Here is a 24,101-nt window from a genome sequence, read left to right as displayed (position 1 = left end):
ATAAAAAGAAATTTTCCGTTAAAACGGAGTAATCATGGTATTTTATATCGCGCATAGATCCGCTTTCTTATAATTTAATTCTGATCCTATTTTATTTAGTAATCTGTGTTTTGTCTCCCCCTAGTGGCGTCCATGAAAAGTACACATTGTTTCCGAAATGATCGCTTTTCTGTGAATTGACGTGTCCAGTAGATGTAAGAAATATGGCAACAGCTTGATAGAGAGACATTATAACTGACTACAGTCACTGTATAGAATGTGCAATAGATAATGAATCAAATGGTGGATTGTCAATGGATGTCTGTGCATATTTTTACACGTTTGTTAATAATAATGCATGCAGATAAATTTTGTGGCTTTTGCCAGCCGGGCGTGGGAGGGGTTCAGTATCTATCTGTGTATCAATTTATAAGTCAGACAGATAAGTGGGGGCAGAGGAGTAAGGGTGCATGGGCACGTGCCCCTTCTATCCTACGGGGGAGCAATCAGACCTTTTACAGTGGGGTGGGGGTGGCAAGGGTGCCTGGGCACCTGCCCGTTCTGTCCGACGGGGGAGCAGCCAGACCTTTTACAGTGGGGTGGGGGTGGCAAGGCTGCCTGGGCACCTGCCCCTTCTGTATGACGGGGGAGCAACCAGACCTTTTACAGTGGGGTGGGGGTGGCAAGGCTACCTGGGCACCTGCCCTTTCTGTCTAACGGGGGAGGAACCAGACCTTTTACAAGTGGGGTGGGGGTGGCAAGGCTGCCTGGGCACCTGCCCCTTCAGTACGATGGGGGAGCAACCAGACCGTTTTCAGTGGGGTGGGGGTGGCAAGGCTGCCTGGGCACCTGCCCGTTCTGTCTGACGGGGGCAAAACCAGACCTTTTACAGTGGGGTGGGGTGGCAAGGGTGTTTGGGCACCTGCCCGTTCTGTCTGACGGGGGCATAACCAGACCTTTTCAGTGGGGTGGGGGTGGAAATGCTGCCTGAGCACCTGCCCATTCTGTCAGACGGGGGGGCAACCAGGTCTTTTACAGTGTGGTGGGGGGTAAGGGACCCTGGGCACATGCCTGTTCTGTCTGACGGGGGCAAAACCAGACCTTTTACAGTGGGGTGGGGGTGGCAAGGGTGTTTGGACACCTGCCCGTTCTGTCTGACGGGGGCAAAACCAGACCTTTTACAGTGGGGTGGGGGTGGCAAGGCTGCCTGGGCACCTGCCCGTTCTGTATGACGGGGGCATAACCAGACCTTTTACAGTGGGGTGGGGGTGGCAAGGCTGCCTGGGCACCTGACCCTTCTGTCCTACGGGGGAGTAACCAGACCTTTTACAGTGGGGTGGGGGGGGATAAGGGATCCTGGGCACCTGCCCGTTGTCTGACGGGGGAGCAGCCAGACTTATTACTGGGGGGTGGGGGTGGCAAGGGTGTTAATTATTTAACAAAACAAATTTCTTTATTTATTGAAATATATTAATAATAATTTTATTTACTTTAATCCACTGAACCAGGACATAATTATATTTTCCAGTTTTTTTTCGGTCTGTTATGTCTCTAGTTAAATGATTATTATACATTGATTGATTGTCATTGTGTTCGTTATGTTCAGCTGCAGTAATACAGTGAATTTAACTTAATCCAACAGACTGTGGTTTCATTATGTTACTCAGTTATGCTTTGGGTGACGCTGAAGCAGGACATTAATAAGACAGAACAGAAAGCCTTTATTGTCACTGTACAGGGAGGGAATACAGTAAATGGACATAAATATATAATATCTAAAATGTACATATACAGGGGAGAGGGAAAGCCCCCCCCCCCAATCAGGATTACATTTAATTACATTTTAGTCAGAGAGATAAACTATTAAAACTATATTTTTCATGTTATTTAGCTCACTGAAGACAGTCATTTATTTTTTGTCAAACACACAGTACTGTGTAAAAGTCTTAGTCCAAAGAAATGTTTACAGCTGTTTATCTGGGTAGCAAGTGCACTTTGGCTTAGAACAAAATACACAATTTAACATTAGAACGTGTGCAAATTAAAAGTAACACAATAAAAACTAGTAATAATTTCTTCTGTTTCCTAAAAAGTTACTGATATCTAGTTGGATGGCTAGATGAACACCGCTTCAGTTCCCAAACTTCTCCCCAGGGGCAACTCAGCCGTTCCATGATTTTGTTAAATTTCACCAACAGCTGAATTAAATAATTAAATATATTGGTTTAAAAAGTCAGTGAGAGATTGACTAGCTGTATGAGGTCTGTTAGTGGCCAAGTCAAAAATGCATGGCTGCACTGGACGGTCACTGCAAATACTGGGATGATTTTAGCAGAGGTTCTGAAATGGCGAAGCTGACACACTTTGACAGGCATCATATCATAGTTTTACACCAACAGGAGGATAATCTAAACATCATTTTCTTTGGCTGCCTAAGACTTTTGCACAGTACTGTACATTTCAGAGTAAAAAGGATTATAAAGGTTAAGAAGCAGAGATTTTACCTTTTTGCCAGGAGAACCAGCAACACGTCACAGTGACACTGAGGAGTTTCTATAAACCCCAAACCCTGGATAGAGGGACTCAGTGAATGAGGAGGTGAATCTGTGCAGGGGGGTCAGTCCATCAGAGGAGACTCTGTAGAAGGACAGAGCACCAGCCCCCCAGTCCAGATACACTCCTACTCTGTGGGAGTCTGAGGGCTGTATGGGTATGAGAGTCTGTTTATTATTGTGCCAGACAGAGTAACTGTTAGTATTACAGTACAGACACCATGACTTGTTATTGGCTCCAAGCCCACAGCCCCTCCCTGCTTCCCTCCTGATCCCTTTATAAGTCACTCCTATCCAGGCTGCATCTCCATCCCACTGAGCCTCCCAGTAACAGCGGCCAGTCAGACTCTCTCTGCACAGAACTTGGCTCCAGCTGTCAAATCTCTCTGGATGATCAGGATATGGCTGCTCTGCCCCCCCTGTCACCTTCCTGTTCCCCCCTGACAGAGACAGGAGTCTGTTTGCTGTGTTGGGGTCCAGCGTCAGCTGGCAGGAGTCTGTAGGCAGGAGGAAGAATTATTAATCCCATCAGGCCGCCTGTACTTTATGTTTCTGTACGATATAAAAACAGCACAGCTTCCCCTAACGAAGCGGGAACTGAAGTTTATGAAACATAAAGTGGGCGCGCGGCGGCGGCGGGAAGAGCCGCCAAAATGGGGCGCGAGCTAAACTAACAGCTTAATTAATTTAATTAAAAAATGACAAAGCAGCGACATTCATCAGACATATTCATCACAAGCATATTTACCACAAAACGGCACCAGAGATCAATACTAAAGTCAGTGTCTTTCCTTCAAACCGCTAATTCCGGCGCGTCCGGCTCGAAAATGGCCATCAATAACAGAATATTTAAGTAATATTATTACACGTTTAAAGTGATATTTAATAAACATTTGGATCTGGATTCTGATATAAACGATAATTCCGGCACAGATCGTGCGCGCATCATAAAAAACAGGAAGGTTTTCATTAATTCAGAAAAATATTGCTCTGAAAAACGGGATTATTATCTCATTAATTCGGAAAAACAGAATTAATTTTTCCCAGATGAATGCAATACGCTTCCATAGAGAACCGCTTACCGCGCGCGTGACTGTAGTTGCTGCGCCGCTGCCGCGAGGCGTGAGCCCCGCATCTCGCGCACGCACGCGGCCGCTCTAATCTGTTAACATGGGCGCCGAAATGTAATTTGATATTTTCCGCCGCACATCCAGTGTGTCCCGGGCGCTAATTTCTTTTAGCACCGTGGATCAGGAGAACTTTTTAATATTCATGAGTGAAGCCCTACACGATTGGCTGGCTGATTAATATTTATGAGAGGGGCACTACCTCATTGGCCAGTTAACATCGACTTGTGCTGCCTGTTTCTTCTACCTAAAGCAGGGGTGTCCAAATCCAGTCCTGGGGGGCCGGTGCCCTGTGTAGCAAAGTTCTTTCCCTGTTCCACCATAAATAATTCAGCTCAAGAGCTGTGTGGTTATTAGCACAAGGAGATGAATCAGGTGTGTTAAATGAGGGGAAACCCAAAAATGTGCAGGACTCTGGCCCTCCAGGACTGGATTTGGGCTCCCCTGGTTTAAGGGATTCAGTGACCAATCAGTAATATTCTCTCATGAATTTTAAGGAATGTTCCAGAACCACCCTGTAAAAACGCAAATTCACATTTTGCACTTGAGGAGAGAGTCCGGTCTCACTGCCTACAGGTGCCTCCTTAGGACAATACTAATGAATCTCTCACAGAAAACACATACACTCACGGCATCCGCAAAAAGAACAAATGCAAAGGATTCTTTTTTTGTGAAATTAAAGATGTATAACTAATTCATAATATATTTAACCATCCTACACTCCCACACAAACACCAAGATAATACAAGCAACTATAAAGCATTTGTAAAAAATATTTTTAAAAACGATTAAATGAATTGATAGTGTTTTTGGTGATGATTCTGATTTTTTGTTTCGCGTTTGGATGTTGTCTAAAATGACATGAAACTCACCTAAACACAAACATGGAAATCCATCTACACACAGTGCAAAAAGCCACACTCATCACAACAATTGTGTGAATACAACCATAACATACAGTAGTATTCATGGTATTATTAATAAAAACATGCAAAGACACTTACATTTCTGTAAGCCTGGTCTGGTCCTGCACTCTCCACCGTAATCCACACTACAGGAGAAGCAGAATGACATAGTACTGCTGTATCCATTTATTTATTGGTGCCTCTTCTTCACATACATGCATAAGTATCTGTAGCGTGTCAGACACACACTCTGTACTCACTTCAGCTTCTCCAGTTTACAGCTGGGATCCTCCAGTACAGCAGAGAGCAGCTTCACTCCTGAGTCTCCTGGGTGATTGTAGCTCAGGTCCAGCTCTCTCAGGTGTGAGGGGTTTGACCTCAGAGCTGAAGCCAGGGAAGAACAGCCTTCTTCTGTGACTCTACAGCCTGACAGTCTGCAGAAAGATGGGAAAAAAATCTACAATAAATAAGATCACCTGACCATTACAAGCATTACTTTTAAGCAAAAGTGACTCCTCTAATAAATATTTCAATAATCACGCAAAATTAACATCTTTTGAACATCTTTTGAACATAAGAACCTATACTTCTCAGAACCAGATCCAGTTGATATAGAATCATTTAAAAATAATCTAGACTTACCCATATTAACCAATGAAACAGCAGATGCCTTTGATGCCAGAGGTGGAGATTTCAGGTCCAGAGTACAAATCCAGACCAAGATTTTGTTTCAACCAACCTGATGAATATAAAGAGTCACAGTCACAGAGACTCAACTGGTTTGTTGAAACAAAATCTTGGTCTGGATTTGTACTCCCTGGACCTGAAATCTCCACCTCTGCTTGATGCACCATTAACATCAGAAGAACTCCATAAGGTCCTCAACCAAATGCCTAACAACCAATCGCCAGACCGGATGGTTACCCTGCAGAAATCTATAGGCCATTACAGTGTTATTGAAACCTGATAAAGACCAAACACAGCCCTCCAGTTACCGGCCATTACAGTGTTATTGAGACCTGATAAAGACCCAACACAGCCCTCCAGTTACCCGCCACTCTCATTAATGAATAACTTGATGAAATCTGTCTGATCAGGATGGATTATAGTAGGAATGACTGTCTGTAACTGAGTGGCGAGAGCTTTTGTAATGATTTTCAAGACAAGACATGCCTCGGACAACATCTATAGATTATTTAATTTAGTCTAGACTGCTCAGCATACCCATACTAAAACCATGATTACATCATTAGATGCAGAAACGGCATCTGACAGTCAGTTGGACATTCCTCTTTAATACACTGCATAGATTTGGCTTCGGAGAGTCGTTCACCCACTGGGTTAAAATACTGTACACCTCAGCCAAAGCTACAGTGTCACAGATGGGATCACATCACCTGCATTCACACTTCGACGGGGAAGACGGCCTGCATGCCCACTCTCTCCTTCACTGTTTGCCATCTTCATAGAAACAATTGTGGCAGCAATACGACAGAACAGTGAAATAAATGGAATTCATACTAATAACAACACAAAATTAGTCTCAATGCAGATGATATCTTGCTGTTTTTATGAAACCCTCAAAATATGAAATTTTTATTTTATTAATACCTTTTCAAATCTATCAAACTACACAATAAACTGGAAAAAAACACATAATATTCTCACTGTCTGACGATGCCTGGGATTCAGCTGATCAGGATGGTCCATTTCACACTGGAAATATCCGGTACTTGGGTATCTACATCTCCCACAGGCTACCCTCAACTATGCCCCCTTATTCAAAACAATAGATGAGTCTCCCACTTAAATCAATAAAAATCAAATTACTCGTCCAGAATAAATTCAGAAAAATTCTTTCAAACTCATTAATGTCACATTTTTGCTGGAAAAACAAAAACTCAAAATCAAACATTCCACATTACAGAAAAATAAATCTCAAGTTGGATTACAAGCTCATTTTTCTTAATTATTACTTAGCAAATCAACTGCAAGACTTAACTAAATGGTCACACTACAGCAGAAACAGCAGCTCATGGTTACAGCAGGAGCAGCTGTACTGTAAAAATCTCAGACATGCAGACTTACTCAAAATGTCATTAAAGAAACAAAACTGCTTTAACAACACAGTGCTGCCATTTCCACAGCACTGACAGCCCAGTGGAAAGGAAATAAAATCACTAACTGTACTCTCAGACCCTGTAAATACACGCCAATCTGGAATAATCTGGACTTCCTACTTACAATATCACTATTCACTATCACTCACGGGGACAGAAAGGGATTACACATCTCCACATCCTTTTCAGTAACAGTCATTTCATGACATTCGAAGACTTAATCCATAAATACGAGTTGAGAATAAGCAATTTTTCTAATATTCACTAACTGAATCCAGCATCAAAACCAAAATGAACCTCACACATAATACACTGAATCCTCCTCAGATGAGACAACATTCTGCAACTTAAAAATAAAAAGAAACCTCTAGAATATATAATCCTCCATCTGCGACAGACACATTGATATTTGTACCAAAAATTAATTGGAATAAGGACCTTATCTTTTCCCCCAGCTCTGATTTCTGGATGGACGTCTGCAACAACATATTCACAGTGACAAATACTGGCCTTCAGTTCAGTACAAAGTAATTCACATAAAACATGTGACTCAATATAAAAAGTAGTCAGTACTGATACCTGCTCACAGTGTACAAGGGGTGTCACAGATAATTATCTGCATACTCTGTGGGCCTGTATACCTGTTCACAGTGCACTATAGGTGTCACAGATAATTATCTGCATGCTCTGTGGGACTGTATACCAGCTCACAGTGCACCATGGGTGTCACAGGTAATTATCTGCATGCTCTGTTGGCCTGTATATCTGCTCACAGTGTACAGTGGGTGTCACAGGTAATTACTGTATGTTCTCTATAGGTGAAAGATCTGGACTGCAGGCAGGCCAATTCAGCACCCGGACTCTTCTCTGACGAAGCCATGCTGTTGTAATATCTGCAGTATGTAGTTTTACATTGTCCTGCTGAAATACACAAGGCCTTCCCTCAAACAGACATCCTCTGGAGGGGAGCATGTGTTATTCTAAAACCTTTATATACCTTTCCGCATTCATAGTTCCTTCCAAAACATGCAAGCTGCCCATACCGTATGCACTTATGCACCCCCATACCATCAGAGATGCTGGCTTTTGAACTGAACGCTGATAACACGCTGGAAGGTCTCCCTCCTCTTTAGCCCGGAGGACACGGCGCCCTTGATTATCAACAAGAATGTCGGATTTGGACTCGTCTGACCATAGGACACTTTCCCACTCTGAAACAGTCCATTTCAAATGAGTCTTGGCCCACAGGACACGACGGCGCTTCTGGACCATGTTCAGATATGGCTTCCTTTTTGCATGATAGAGCTTTAGCTGGCATCTGCAGATGGCACGGCGGATTGTGTTTACCGACTGTGCTTTATGGAAGTATTCCTGGGCCCATTTAGTAATGTCATTGACACAATCATGCCGATGAGTGATGCAGAGTCGTCTGAGGGCCCGAAGACCACGGGCATCCAATACAGGTCTTCGGCCTTTGAACATTTGTAATATTATCTATGTTCTGTTGTGAATAAAATATAGGCTCATGTGACTTGAAAGTGTTTAATTTGTTATTTCATTCAAATATAAAGAACTTTTCTAGAATTCTGGTTGTTTATATGTTTGCTGGGAGTGGCAAGGTGGTGCAGTGGTTAGCACTATTGCCTCACACCTCTGGGACCCGGGTTCAAGTCTCCACCTGGGTCACATGTGTGTGGAGTTTGCATGTTCTCCCCATGTCGTCGTGGGATTTTCTCCGGGTACTCCGGTTTCCCCCACAGTCCAAAAACATGCTGAGGCTAATTGGAGTTGCTAAATTGCCCGACTGGTATGTGAATGTGCCCTGTGATGGGTTGGCCCCCCATCCTGGGTTGTTCCCTGCCTATTGCTTCCGGGATAGGCTCCGGACCCCCAGCGACCCAGTAGGATAAGCGGTTTGGAAAATGGATGGATGGATGTATGTTTGCTGATGTTTGCAGCAAACTATTTTGTGAATAAAAGCTACATCAACGCCCACCGCCCCCTTACTTTTTTGCTGTTATTTTTATTAATTATTATTATTACTGTTTGATTCATGTATTGTATGTTTCAATCATTACAGATATGTATGAAAGTGTGTCTGTGTATGTATGGACATTCATATCTATGTATTAATATACACTGCTCAAAAAAATTGAAGGAACACTTTTTAATCAGAGTATAGCATCAAGTCTATTAAACTTCTGGGATATTGATCAGGTCAGTTAAGTAGCGGAGGGGGTTGTTAATCAGTTTCAGCCGCTTTAGTGTTAATGAAATTATCAACAGGTGAACTAGAGGGGCAACGATGAGACGACCCCCAAAGCAGGAATGGTTTAACAGGTGGAGGCCACTGGCATTTTTCCCTCCTCATCTTTTCTGACAGTTTTTTCACTAGTTTTGCATTTGGTGACAGTCAGTGTCACTACTGGTAGCATGAGGCGATACCTGGACCCTACAGAGGTTGCACAGGTAGTCCAACTCCTCCAGGATGGCGCATCAATACGTGCCATTGCCAGAAGGTTTGCTGTGTCTCCCAGCACAATCTCAAGGGCATGGAGGAGATTCCAGGAGACAGGCAGTTATTCAAGGAGAGCTGAACAGGGCCATAGAAGGTCCTTAACCCATCAGCAGGACTGGTATCTGCTCCTTTGTGCAAGGAGGAACAGGATGAACATTGCTGGAGCCCTACAAAATGACCTCCAGCAGGCCACTGGTGTGAATTTTTCTGATTGTGTTCTCAGAGACAGACTTCATGAGGGTGCCCTGAGGACCCAATGTCCTCTAGTGGGCCCTGTGCTCACTGCCCAGCACCATGGAGCTCGATTGGCATTTGCCATAGAATACCAGAATTTGCAGGTCGGCCACTGGCACCCTGTGCTTTTCACAGATGAGAGCAGGTTCACCATGAGCACATGTGACAGACATGAAAGGGTCTGGAGAAGCCATGGAGAACGTTATGCTGCCTGCAGCATTGTTCAGCATGACTGGTTTGGTGGTGGGTCAGTGATTGTCTGGGGAGGCATATCCATGGAGGGACGCACAGTCCTCTACAGACTAGACAACGGCACCTTGACTGCCATTAGATATCAGGATGAAATTCTTGAACCCATTGTCAGACCCTATGCTGGTGCAGTGAGTCCTGGGTTCCTCCTGGTGCACGACAATGCCCGGCCTCATGTGGCAAGAGCATGTAGGCAGTTCCTGGAGGATGAAGGAATTGATAGCGTTGACTGCCCCGCACGCTCGCCTGACCTAAATCCAATAGAACACTTCTGGGACACTCTCACACGCGTACCCTGCGGCAGACACTCTCACACACACGTACCCTGCGGCAGACAATCTCACACACGCGTACCCTGTCACACACTCTCACACACACGTACCCTGTCACACACTCTCACACACGCGTACCCTGTCACACACTCTCACACACGCATACCCTGTCGCAGACACTCTCACACACACGTATTCTGCCTCAGACACTCTCACACACACGTATCCTGCCGCAGAGACTCTCACACACACGTATCCGGTCACAGACACGCTCACACACACGTACCCTGTCGCAGACACTCTCACACACGCGAACCCTGTCACAGACACTCTCTCACACATGTATTCTGCCGCAGACACTCTCACAGACGCGAACCATGTCACAGACACTCTCACACACACGTATTCTGCCTCAGACACTCTCACACACGCGTATCCTGCCGCAGACACGCTCACACACACGTACCCTGCGGCAGACAATCTCACACACGCGTACCCTGTCACAGACCCTCTCACACACACGTATCCTGCCTCGGACACTCTCACACACGCGTACCCTGTCACAGACACTCTCACACACACGTACCCTGTCGCAGACACTCTCACACACACGTACCCTGCCACAGACACTCTCACACACACGTACCCTGTCGCAGACACTCTCACACACGCGTACCCTGTCACAGACACTCTCACACACGCGTACCCTGTCGCAGACACTCTCACACACACGTACCCTGTCACAGACACTCTCACACACGCGTACCCTGCCACAGACACTCTCACACACGCGTACCCTGCCACAGACACTCTCACACACGCGTACCCTGTCACAGACACTCATACACACACGTACCCTGTCGCAGACACTCTCACACACGTACCCTGCCACAGACACTCACACACGCGTACCCTGTCACAGACACTCTCACACACGCGTACCCTGCCACAGACACTCTCACACACGCGTACCCTGTCACAGACACTCTCACACACACGTACACTGTCACAGACACTCTCACACACACTCCATTATATGCGAGTCCGCTATATCCGATGCTTTATCTGCATGTTATTAAAGGTGCACAACCGGCAGTCCTCGTTTGTTATAGACGATATTCCGTTATAAGCGAGTTCATTATAACAGGATTATGATGCACCTTCGACTCCACCTAGCAGACATACTTATGAGGGGATTGAGGTATGGACGCTTTGAAAGGTATGACAGAAAGAAGCTTTTTCTGTCAGTTACTTAAAATGTTAGTGCCAGGAGTTTTCAAAACATTATACAACTTTGACTGGAATCAAATTCAACTATCTGATGAAACAAAAATGCTTTTTGGCAATAAACATTCAAGGGGGGTTTGGTGTAAAAAGAAGGATGGTTAGAATGAAATTAACCTTATCCCAACTGTAAAATATGGTGGAGGTTCTGTGATGTTGTGGAGCTGTTTTTCCTCCAAAAACCTTGGAAACCTCGTTAGGGTACATGGCACTATGGGGTCCATGAAATACCAGGACATTTTATATCAAAATTTGGCTGCTGCTGCCAGGAAACAAAAACTGGGGCTTCATTGGATCTTCCAGCAGGATGGTGATCCTAAGCACATGTCCAAATCAACATTAAATTGGTCAGCTGACCGCAGAATCAAGCTTCTGCCATGGCCATCTCAGTCCCCTGACCTGAACCCCACTGAAAACCTGTGGGCTGAGCTGAAGAGGAGACGCACAAGAGAGGGCCGAGGACCCTGGGTGATCTGGGGAGATTCTGTAAAGAGGAATGGTCTCAGATGCCCTGCTCTGTATTCTCCAACCTTATAAAATGTTATAGGAGACTCAGTGCTGTTATACTGGCAAAGGGAGGCTGTACAGAGTATTAAAAGCAGGGCTGCCAATAATCGTGGCTCATGTGTTTTTGTTGAAAATAATAATTTCTTGATGAAGGATTTGTTTTTCTTTGAATAAATTTATTTCAATGAAAGGTTGGATTTTTCTATTTTTTTTCAGTGTGAGATGAAGCTGCTTCGCCAAAATGTGGATTTTTTTCTAACCCTTTTTACAAATCTTTACAAAGGGGCCAATAATTGTGGAGGGACTGTATATTGTTTATATACGACACTGTATTTGAACTAAATGGTGGTAAGTTAATCATGTCCTCTACTGTGAACACCCGTGTATAATAATCATTAAACTCATTTACTATATAAATTTTCATTTTCAATTATAAGGCCCTTACTATCCTGCAGATGAGTGATTTCAGCTTTTGCAGCTCTTTTGGAGTTAAAATATTGGAAGAAACTTTTAATTTTATCCTTAACCTCCAATGCAATCTTCCTTTCGATATTCCACTTACTGTAGCGAGTCTAATGCTATTTTTTAAGTCAACCTGCAGACTTTGATACTCCTGCTTTATTTTGAAATCACTAGCTATGTTCCGCCTTTTTATCTCCAGCGTACAGTGTGAAATACCCAGTAATACTCACCTCACTACCCACAGTTTACAGTGTGGAATACCCAGTAAGACTGACCTCAGTAACTCCAGTTTACAGTGTGGAATACCCAGTAAGACTGACCTCAGTAACTCCAGTTTACAATGTGGAATACCCAGTCAGACTGACCTCAGTATCTTCAGTTTACAGTTTGAAATACCCAGTCAGACTGACCTCAGTATCTCCAGTTTACAGTGTAAGTCCTCCAGTCCAACAGAGAGCAGCTTCACTCCTGAGTCCTGCAGGTCATTGTTACTCAGGTCCAGCTCTCTCAGGGGTAAGGAGTTTGATCTGAGAGCTGAAGCCAGTGCCTCACAGCATTTCTCTGTGAGTTCACACCGGCCCACCCTTAAAAAGATTAAACACTTTTAAATCCACTTTTTACACTGCAGCACTGTATTCAAATGAGGAGAATAGGGACCATGACATAATGGATTTTCAGAAAAGAATTAAATTATTAAAAATCATTTTAACAATCATTCCGATTCTGTTTGGTGTCCATTATTTTTTTGTCCATAACACGTTAAAGTCAACATGTTTATCTGTAACAGTGCCGTTAAGTTTGCTAACCAACACAAATGTTTTGCATGGATTATATGGTTGAATGGATGTTTCCTGCTTCCCTGCTTAATTATTTCTAGCATGGATCGAGGGCTGATAAGATTGTGGGATATAAGGAAGTAGGAGAAGAAAACAGAAGCGTTTTGTGTATGTTTACTATGTAACTGCTGAAAGGCATTGTGGGTTTTCTTGCTGTCCAGTTACTTTTGTGCAAAATGCATATTCTGTACTCACTGCAGCTTCTCCAGTTTACAGCTGAGATCCTACAGTACAGCAGAGAGCAGCCACCACACAATACTGACCTCAGTATCCCCAGTTTACAGTGTAGAATATCCAGTAATACTGGCCTCAGTATCCCCAGTTTACAGTGTGGAATATCTAGTAGTACTGACCTCAGTATCTCTAGTTTACAGTGTGGAATACCCAGCAGTACTGGCCTCAGTATCTCCAGTTTAGAGTGTAGAATACCCAGTAATACTGACCTCAATATCTCCAGTTTACAGTGTAAATCTTCCAGTGCAGCAGAGAGCAGCTTCATTCCTGAATCTTTCAGGTTATTATCACTCAGGTCCAGCTCTCTCAGGGGGGGAGAGTTTGATCTTAGGGCTGAAGACAGCACTTCACAGTGTTTATCTATGAGATCACAGCTGTTCAGCCTGAAACAGAAAACACTTTAAGAGACAGACATATACACATCCTACACATTAGTAAAATACAAAGCAGTACAATAAGCATTTGTTTTCAGTATAATTAGCAGCACAGCTTACACTTCAAAATGAATTATAGTCTGCAGAGTGTTCTGTGCGTCCTGACAATCTGCTGCAGTCACATGATCACTAATTGTGAGTCAGTGCACCTTTGCTCAAAACTAGAGGTAAAAACATTAAGTACAAGCTATAGGAATACATAGGAACACATCAACAGCAAGATGGACGTGAACCTCCCATAACAGTCAGACCAGTGCTTCCAGTGCAGTCCTTAGCCATCTTTCTGCCAGGTGTCCTTACACTCGACACGTATCACTGAAAGGAGGAGATGTGAACATTCCCAGCAGCTAATGCAGCAGCAACTGGCACTTGGATTCCTGATCCCATGAGTAAAATCCTTTTTCTCCCTGTATTGTTATACCTGGGAACATGTCAAATCACCAATTACATCTGGGTGATATGACGATATTATCAGTAATGAGCGTAATCAGACAAGTATCCCGGTGTCGATATCTGACAGTGACTAACCGGCGATTATCGTCTTTGCTGGGGAAACGAGCTTAGGCTACATACAAAGCAAGATAACAGAAGGATTCATGATTTGCTTTCAGTTCAGCTTTATAACCTAAGATTCTGAGGCAGTTAAAAAGAAACATTGCACAGAATTTCACAAGCATTGTCCCCTGCAGTAACCATGCGTTCGCCATTCTTGTAAGTTCAGTATTGTCACATCACCAACTTCTATCTCTGAGTCAGCAGCCAGAATGTCAGCCATTCAAGTGCAGCTTTCTGGTGGGAATTTTGAGCTTCCCATTTTTTGCCTAGTTTAGAAAGTACTGAGACATTCAGTAGCTCTCAGGTTTTCTGGGAGAGAGTTCCAGAGTTTGGGCCCATAGTGACTAAAAGCTGCCCCCTCCCTCCCCAGCCGGGTTTTAGGAATAATCAGTAAATTACTGCCGGATGATCTGCCTGATCTGCCTGGGACATTCCTTACAGTCATGTTACTGAGGCAGGACAGAGCTAAACCCTGTAAATATTTAAAATTAGCAAATGACCTTTAAAATCATAGATTATCATAGATTAAATCATAGATTAAAATTCGTAGTAGATGTGAAACAGACAATCTATTCTACTAGAAACAAAAGCAGGTATTATTTTTCGCCAGCCAGCATATAACAGCAGACCCCATAACTTATGTGGAGGGATGAACAAGACAAGCACTTACGAATGTTAATTTCTGTACAAAGTAAGAAAATTGCAGACAGCCTTGATAATCCAGCTATGAATCCCAGCCCGAGTTAAAATATAAAAAACCATTAACAGTTTTTAAATGAACTCAGCCTGACTATTAATTAGCTTTAAAAGCTTGTCCGTTGTCTGTTCCTACCCCTGAGCTCGGCAAAATATATTATAGGTCACCCCCCCCTTTGGCAAGTTTCATAGTGAAGGAACCGACATTACACCCCAACACCTACTTAGACACCTACTGCTTCAGGTCCAAAGTACAGTATCAGACGTTCCATTGCCTCATTAACTACAACAGTGTTTCTCAACCAACTTCCACAGTCCTTCACCCTTACATCTGAAGCCCTGTGTGAAAATGAACTTGAACGGGTAACTGTGCACATGGAGAAATCGCTTCACAGCACCTAGATCTTGTATCTCCGCTTAAGAAGATAAAGCATAGAGATAAGAAACCTGTCCCCTGGTGCTCTGATCATACGCGTAACTTAAACAGGCTTCACACAAGCTAGAGCGCAAATGGGGCTTAACTAAACTAGAAGTTTTCAGATCTACCTGGAAGGAGCCTCTCTAAGTACAGACTGCGAGGTCTGTGTACCTCTCCAGACTCATTGAAGAGAACAAAAATACTCCTAAATTCCTGTTTGAATCTCTGTCTAGATTAACACAGAATTCTTCAACATTAAACTCACAAGTCTCACAAGCTTTTATGAGTGATGACTTTATTACATTTGTAACGGTAAAATAAAGATTAGACAGACCATCCAGTGCACGTCTGTAGCTACATACAGCTGCCAGCCTCCTGCTAGTCCTATGCCTACTGATAATGACACCTTTGAATCTTTCCTTCTTATGAAACAATCAGAACTTTTGAGCTTAGTTTCCTCCTGAAAATCCTCTACTAGCCTCGTAGACCAAATTCCTACAAAATTCCTGAAGGAGATTCGACCACTGATTAGCACCACCCTGTTAAATGTGTTAGACTCGTCTCTTAGGCTTGGATATGATCCAAAACCTTTTAACTAGCTGTTATTAGACCTGAACTAAAGAAACCAAATCTTGAACCTAGTGATTTAGGAAATTATAGGTTAATCTCCATTCATTTCAAAGATCCTGGAAAAGCTGTTGCTCACCAGCTGTCTTCTTTCCTACAGAGAAATAATGCGAATGAATTATATCAGTCTGGCTTTAGACCAAACCACAGCACAGAAACAGCCAAAGTCAAAGTAGTGAATGATTTGCTTATGGCTTCTGACAGTGGCTGTATATCTGTGTTGGTATTACTAGACTTAACTGCAGCATTCGATACTGTGGACCATAATATCCTCTTGGAGTGGCTAGAATCTGTGGTTGGCATTAAGGACACAGCCCTCTCTTGGTTTGGCTCCTGTTTAACTGATCATTATAAGTTTGTCCACATGAACAATGAATCTTCCAAGATCACTAAAGTCAAATAAGGTGTAGTATCACACACACACACACATACGACAGGGCTGAGATTCCAGGCTGCCTGAGACAAGGCCTAGTCTGGTATGAGAGGTGTTCGCTGGCCTGGGCACAAAAGGGGGGTCAGTGACCCCACACACACACACACACACACTCACACATACTCACCCATACACACACACAGATAACAAGGGAGGCCAGCATTCCATCTTTTATGGCCCAAAGATTTAGGGACCTACGGACAGCAGAGTGGACCTCAAGGATAGGGGCCCCTCAACTTGGCACGTAACCCCCTCCCCATACATCCTGCCTTACATACCACAGATTCACCCAACACCCTAAAGAAAGTTTTTTTTTTTAAGTTCCGCCTTTGTATTCCCTATATATTGATTTACTCATGGCTACTAGTCTCGATACCCAGATAGGTTATGTTTGTGTGAGTCCTCAGACAATCTTAGTGTTCAGCTCCCCCTGCATACATGCTCTCATGATTATCCCAGAGGAATCTTGAAGATTAAATAATGTAACCAGGTATCTTAGTGTGGCTCCTAACTATCAGAGGTTCTTTCTTTCTTTCTTTAACAACCACCCCTTTTCCACATCCCTCTGTGGCCCTTATCTGATCTTTGTGGTCCGTTAGCACTTCTTTGTCCTCTACTGTTCTGCATTAAAAGATGGAATTAATGTGTATATTATCAATTCTGGAGAGCAGATAATTGGGATAAGCCACACCAACCAAAATATGTTGTTCCCAGATGTGCAATTTAAATTGGTATGACCACAAACTAACGGCCACATCTATCTAAGGGTAAGATGTGCTGTTTAAATGTGAATATGTAATGTAATGTCTGTAGAAATGATCCAAAGTAGCAACCTTTGTTGATGTATATGGATGGGATTTATTAACATACATAATATCAGAAATTGTTAATTAATTAATACAGATGGTATGAGGTGTGACCCCCCCCAGGCTGGTATGGCATGTTTGGTATTAATCTGATGGAAAATCACTCCTGATTCCAAATCTGGTCAGTGGTTACCATTCAACTGTATGTATCAAAAGTTACACCAGTTTAATGAAAATCATCGGTAAAGTGGTACCAATCTAGTCATAAATCCCAAAAGGACTGACACAGACACCCCTCCGAAAGCCTGCCAAATACTGTACATGATCAGCCATTGCTTCAGGTGTTGAAATCCTGCTCATCCCTATTCATGAACTTTAGACCATAAAACATGGCACCTCAGAACAGAGCAGGGGGAAGAAGAGAGAGGAGCAGAGGAGAACATCAGACCAGCAGAGGGAGGAGAAGAGAAGCCCCGGGAGAAGAGGAGCCCATGAGAAGCCCTCCTGAAGCCTGCCGGTGAAGGTCTGCTACCCAACAGAGAACTGCAACCAAGACAGAGCCTTTCACCTTAAAGCTTCACAAGGAGAGAGAATCCAAGGGGCTCCACTCCAACAACCGCTCCAGACGCCGCGCCTTCTTGGGTGCTACCATTCCCTCAGCTCATCACCTCTGCAACCTACTGCCAAGACCCCCTCCACTCTGCAAACAAGTAAACCAGCTTCCTTTCATTCTAACAACATAAGCAGTTCTGTTAGCCTGCTTTATGACTTTAGGGTCGTGTTTCCGCAAACTGTGCTTGCTTTGCAGAACAGTATTTCCCTTTTAAGGTTACTCATTTAAATCTGGTCACTGCATTTTCATGTTACATTCTGTTTGGTTCTATTCCGTTATTTTGTGTTTCTTATTGTTTGTGTTAAGCGTAATGTCTGTCTTATGTTAGTTGTAGTGTTAGTTAGGAATAAATGCATGTCTTTTACACCACTTCAGCCTCCGTTCATTGAGTGCTCACAATAGTCCCTGCCTCTGTGCGATCTGGCTACTAAGCTCTGAAACCTCAAACTCGCCTGAAATATCGCGAGACTCTCTCTCATTCGCCATGAGGGGAGCTTCATTACCGATCGTTTACATTACCTGCTGATGCAGCTCGCTGGACGAACCTTCTAACCCAGGCTACTAAGCGATACTGGTAACTAGTGAATCCCATGTAAGTCTCACATTAAGCGACTCACAGGGATTCGCAATGGAGTTTGGAGGAACCAACCATTCGGCATAACAATTAGTTAATAAACATCATTAAAGAATAATTAATTCAAATGTAATTAATTTCAAAACATATTGGTGGAGATATTAAAATTTACCTGAGCTAAATATTCCTATAATGGTGTCCCACAGGGATCAGTGCTGGGCCGCTACTGTACACTGTATATATTGGTCACATTATCAGAAATCATGGTGTTGGGTTTCATTGTTTTGCTGATGATACACAGTTATATCTATCTGTTAAGCCGGATGATGCATCACAGCTCTCGGTTAGAAGACTGTCGACTAGATATCCGGTGCTGGATGGCAAATAATTTCTTTATGTTAAACACAGAAAAACAGAAGTACTGTAATCTGGTCCGAAGGCGACTCAAAATAAGTCTGACAACCTCAACCTTGGTGGTCTTCCTACCCAACCTGACACAGTGGTCAGAGATCTTGGTCTTCTGGTTGATTCAGATTTATGTTTCGATGCTCACATAAAAAACATCACTAAAGCTGTGTTCTATCATGTACGGAACCTTGCCAAGCTTCGGAAGATGCTCTCCTTTCATGAAGCGGAAACACTAACACCTTTATAACTTCCAGGCTGGATACTGTAATGCCTTCCTTTCTGGGTGCCCATCTGGATCCTCACATAAACTTCAGCTGGAACAAAATGCAGCAGCCAGAGTTCTTACAAACACTAATAAATGTGATTATATTAGCCCTGTTCTATGCTCCCTTCACTGGCTTCCAGTTAAGTCTCGGATTAACTACAAAATACTGCTATTGACTTATAAAACACTGAATAGCCTTGCACCAGAATACCTTAGTAACCTGCTGGCCTTATACAACCCTGCTTTCTTCCATCTCAAGGAGCAGGATATCTGTTAGTACCCAGGGTAGAAAGAGCTACGGCAGGCTGCAGAGCTTTTTCTTATTGAGCTCTTCAGCTGTGGAATGGTCTTCCAGCGGATGTGCGGGATTCAGGCTGACTCTCAATATTCAAGTCTAGACTAAAAACACTCCTGTTTAGTTTAGCTTATAGGGACACTAGTTCTAGCTCTAGCTAACTGCTCACTCCCAGTCAGACCTATAGTATGAGGTGTAGAGCTGGGTGGGGATCGGTGCCATTGGCTTTGGATAAACTGAACTGTCAGTCTGTCACTTTAGCTTCACACCCCCTTGTGGAATTGGAGTGCTGACATTCAGGGACTCCCCATGCCTGCGTTCCCACCTGCCTCTCCCTCCTACTTATGCTGCCATAGTCATATCTGCCGGAGCTTACATACTGCACTCACCTAACTGTTTGTACTGCCTCTAGTCTCCCCTACTTTGGCTAACTGCACATTTTATTTCTCCTACGTCCTTCTTCTCCCCCTGGCTGTGCTGCCTGGAGACCCCAAGTTTTAAGGATATCCTGCCTACCCTGCTGCCTGCGACGTCTCCACTACCTGTGAGTCCTTCCGGCCTGCTCACCCTTCTGCCTGTGACATCTTCCCTGTTTACCCTGCTGCCGTACTACTGTTCTCCCTCCATCTGAAGCAGCTCCAGCACTTGCCTGTCATCACCTCCCTGCCTCCCGCTTTGTAATGATAATGTGATAATGTGAATTAGGACTTTGCCATCTTGATCATTTGACTTCCTCTGCTGCCCCCTGGAGGATGGGCTCCCCCTTTGAGTCTGGTTAGGGTTAGGGCTTCCTCTGCTGCCCCCTGGAGGATGGGCTCCCCCTTTCAGTCTGGTTAGGGTTAGGGCTTCCTCTGCTGCCCCCTGGAGGATGGGCTCTCCCTTTGTATCTGGTTCCTCCCAAGGATTCTTCTTTCTAGGGAGTTTTTCCTTGCCACTATCCCCTCTGACTTGCTCACTGGGGGCTTTGGGCAGGGATGCTGTAAAGTGCTTTGAGATGATGTAATGTTGTGAAAACACACTATACAAATAAAACTGAACTGAACTGAAATTGCATTCATTGTTTTGTGGGGGAGGGGGGGGCTCAAAATGATATCTGAACCAGCAACCTTCTGCTCATGGACACAGAGTCTGAACCCAAAGAGTCACGCACATCCAGAACTGAAACGAATATGAGTGGTTTTCCCACTATTAATGAAAACTGTACCATTCTGTATGATGCTGTATCTTTGGTTATTTGTTACACAAAGGATGGTCGTGGAAATCTTGTCTTTTTTGTTTTTACTACATCACTACCTTCAGTTAATATAAACTAGATTAAAAAGGAACCTTGTTGATAAAAGAGGGGAAATAAATTACATGTATACATATTAATTTTATATTTTAAACAATGTTGATCTATGTCTGCTGGACTAGATGTGTCGTCACATCCTCAGCCAGGTGCAGCTGAGGCCAGCAGAGGGCGCCAGTGAGCAGCCAGAGACAGCAGTCATACGGAAGCTCCCAGCTCTGGGCTCCATCACATGAACATGCCTGCTGACAATAACACTCACATACCACTTATACACCCTGTGGATAAAGAGCCCTCACTGTTTCTATAGCAGGTTAAGATGCTGTGCTGTGATCAGAAGGTAGACTGGATGGGAATGGAAACGTAGTAACAAACAAAAAGTGACATCACTACCTTCAGTTATTATAAAGGCTGTGGTCAAGATTAGCTACTGCTACACAAACAGCTATAGCTGTGATTATCAAAATAAAACTCACTTATTGATCCATGAGGAGAAATATATAATAAATATTATACATTTCAAACAATATTCATGTATTACTGCCAGAGCAGACATGATTTCCCATCCCCACGTCACTTACAGAGCCGTCCTGGAGTTCTTGACCACAGGCAGCAGCCTGCAGTGCTCTTCATCTGATCTGATGTATTTCTTCAGGTCAAACACATCCAGCTCCTCATCTGACATCAGCATCACAAAGGCCAGAGCTGAGTACTGTGCAGGTGAGAGGTCATCTGCTGAAATGTTTCCTGAATTCAGGTATCTTTGTACTTCCTCTACTAGAGAATTGTCACCCAGCTCAGTCAGACAGTGGAACAGGTTGATGGTCCTTTCTGGAGATAAATTCTCCTTTATTTTCTCCTTGATGTATTGGGTTGCTGTGATGGGCTGGCCCCCCATCCTGTGTTGTTCCCTGCCTTGTGCCCATGGCTTCCGGAATAGGCTCTGGACCTCCTGCGACCCTGATGGATAAGTGGTTTGGAAATTAAATGGATGGATGTATTGGGCGGCTGTGATGGGCTGGCCCCCCGTCCTGGGTTGTTCCCTGCCTTGTGCCCATGGCTTCCAGAATAGGCTCTGGACCTCCTGCAACCCTGATGGATAAGTGGTTTGGAAATTAAATGGATGGATGTATTGGGCGGCTGTGATGGGCTGGCCCCGCATCCTGTGTTGTTCCATGCCTTGTGCCCATGGCTTCCGGAATAGGCTCTGGACCTCCTGCGACCCTGATGGATAAGAGGTTTGGAAATTGCATGGATGGATGTATTGGGCGGCTGTGATGGGCTGGCCCCCCATCCTGTGTTGTTCCCTGCCTTGTGCCCATGGCTTCCGGAATAGGCTCTGGACCTCCTGCGACCCTGATGGATAAGAGGTTTGGAAATTGCATGGATGGATGTATTGGGCGGCTGTGATGGGCTGGCCCCCCATCCTGTGTTGTTCCCTGCCTTGTGCCCATGGCTTCCGGAATAGGCTCTGGACCTCCTGCGACCCTGATGGATAAGTGATTTGGAAAATGGATGGATGGATGTATTGGTCTGTTTCCTTAATGGTATGTGAGCTGGTTTCTGTCGGCCCCAGTAGCCTTTGTAACAGAGTCTTACTGGAGTCTGTTGAGAGGCCCAGGAGGAAGCGGAGGTAGAGGTCCAAGTGTCCATTCTTGCTCTCTAATGCCTGATCCACTGCAGTCTTCAGGAGGTCAGCTGATGAGTTTGACAGAAACATATATAAAGCAGCGAAATACTCCTGGATGCTCAGATGCACAAAGCAGTACACCTTCTCCTGGTACAACCCATACTCCTCTTTAAAGACTTCTGTGCACACTCCAGAGTAAACTGAAGCTTCACTGACATCAATGCCATTCCTTGTCAGATCTTGCTCATAAAATATGAGATGGCCTTTCTCAAGATTGTCAAAAGCAAGTTTACCAAGTTTTAAAAGGAATTCCTTGCTGTATTCCATAATCTTAGTTTCATGGTTTTTCATATACTTGTCATTTTTTAAACTTGTCTGAAAGATCAGGAAGTGTGTGTACATTTCAGTCAGAGTCCTTGGAATTTCTCCCCTATCAGTCTCACTAAAAAGCCTCTTAAGCACAGTGGCTGAAATCCAGCAGAACACAGGTATGTGGCACATGATGAAGAGGCTCCTTGATGATTTCACATGTGTGGTAATCCTGCTGGCCAAGCTCTGATCACTAAATCTCTTCCTGAAATACTCCTCCTTCTGGGCATCACTGAACCCTCGTATCTCTGTCACCTGATGGACACACTTAGCAGGTATCTGATTGGCTGCTGCTGGCCGGGAGGTTATCCAGAGGAGAGTCGATGGGAGCAGATTCCCCTTAATGAGGTTAGTCAACAGCACATCCAGTGACGTTTTCTTTGTTGCATCAAACCAGCTCTCATTGTTCTGAAAATCCAGAGGAAGGCGACACTCATCAAGACCATCAAAGATGAACAAGACTTTGTACCTAAACAGCTCAGTGGATTGAAATGATTTCAGTTCTGGGACAAAGTGGTGAAGCAGTTCAATCAGACTGTATTCACCCTTAATCAAATTCAGGTCCCGGAAAGGAAGAGCAAATATGAAGTGAACATCCTGGTTTGCTTTTCCTTCTGCCCAGTCGAGAATAAATTTCTGCACAGAGACTGTTTTCCCGATACCTGCCACCCCTTTAGTGAGTACAGTTCTGATAGGTGCCTCACGCCCACATAAGGGTTTAAATATATCATTGCACTTGACTGTAGTATCTTCTGTTCGCCTTTTCCTGGATGCTGTTTCAATCTGTCTCACTTCATGTTCATCATTGACTGCTCCAGTCCCACCTTCAGTTATGTAGAGTTCTGTGTAAATCTCACTGAGAAGTGTTGGCTGTCCTTCCTTAGCTTTCCCTTCAAATACACACTCAAATTGCTTCTTAAGTTTACATTTGATTTCCTGCTGATGTTGCAGCATGAGCTGTCCTGAAAAGGAATGAGAGGAAAATGCATTAATTCTGACCGAGATCCTGACCAGTATGAGAGGAAGAATATTTTCCAAAAACACACTTTTTCACACATACATATCCAGATATTTCCATGTGACCGTGAATGTGAAATTTACTATTTTTACGTATTTACGTATTTTACTGGAACACCACATACAGGACCGTGAATAAGCCTTAGGCAGCCAAAGGAAATGTTTAAAGCCATTTATCTGGGTAGTAAGTGTATATCTGCTCAGAACCAAAAAAAAACACAAAACCCCTTTTCATTTCCCAAACCTCTCCTCAGGGGCACCACAGCCAGTCCATGTGTTTGTTAAATTTCACCACCGGCTCACTTAATTAATTAATTTAATTAAATAATTAAATAAATTTAAAAAAACTTAAAAATGAGATATTGATCAGCCACATGAGGTGTGTTAGTGGTCA

The 24,101-nt window shown here is 43.9% G+C and overlaps 1 protein-coding gene across 1 annotated transcript in view; it reads right to left on the bottom strand.

Annotated features, from left to right (window-relative positions):
* Nucleotides 1–1,789: 1,789 nt before the first annotated feature.
* The window catches only part of LOC125721542 (NACHT, LRR and PYD domains-containing protein 3-like), a 38,064-nt gene continuing 15,752 nt past the window's right edge, over nucleotides 1,790–24,101 (bottom strand). The window contains exons 6-12 of the mRNA XM_048997479.1: nucleotides 21,905–23,652; nucleotides 21,273–21,772; nucleotides 13,489–13,662; nucleotides 12,620–12,793; nucleotides 4,824–4,997; nucleotides 4,663–4,709; nucleotides 1,790–3,028 (exon numbers count right to left, since the gene is read on the bottom strand). Of these exons, the coding sequence (XP_048853436.1) occupies nucleotides 2,511–3,028; nucleotides 4,663–4,709; nucleotides 4,824–4,997; nucleotides 12,620–12,793; nucleotides 13,489–13,662; nucleotides 21,273–21,772; nucleotides 21,905–23,652 (3,335 nt within the window). The 3' untranslated portion in view covers nucleotides 1,790–2,510. The remainder of the gene's footprint in view (nucleotides 3,029–4,662; nucleotides 4,710–4,823; nucleotides 4,998–12,619; nucleotides 12,794–13,488; nucleotides 13,663–21,272; nucleotides 21,773–21,904; nucleotides 23,653–24,101) is intronic.

The sequence above is a fragment of the Brienomyrus brachyistius genome, unplaced genomic scaffold, assembly GCF_023856365.1.
Source record: "Brienomyrus brachyistius isolate T26 unplaced genomic scaffold, BBRACH_0.4 scaffold34, whole genome shotgun sequence".
NCBI lineage: Eukaryota > Metazoa > Chordata > Actinopteri > Osteoglossiformes > Mormyridae > Brienomyrus > Brienomyrus brachyistius.
The sequence above is the reverse complement of the archived record's forward strand: the minus strand, read 5'-3'. Positions and strand labels throughout refer to the sequence as shown.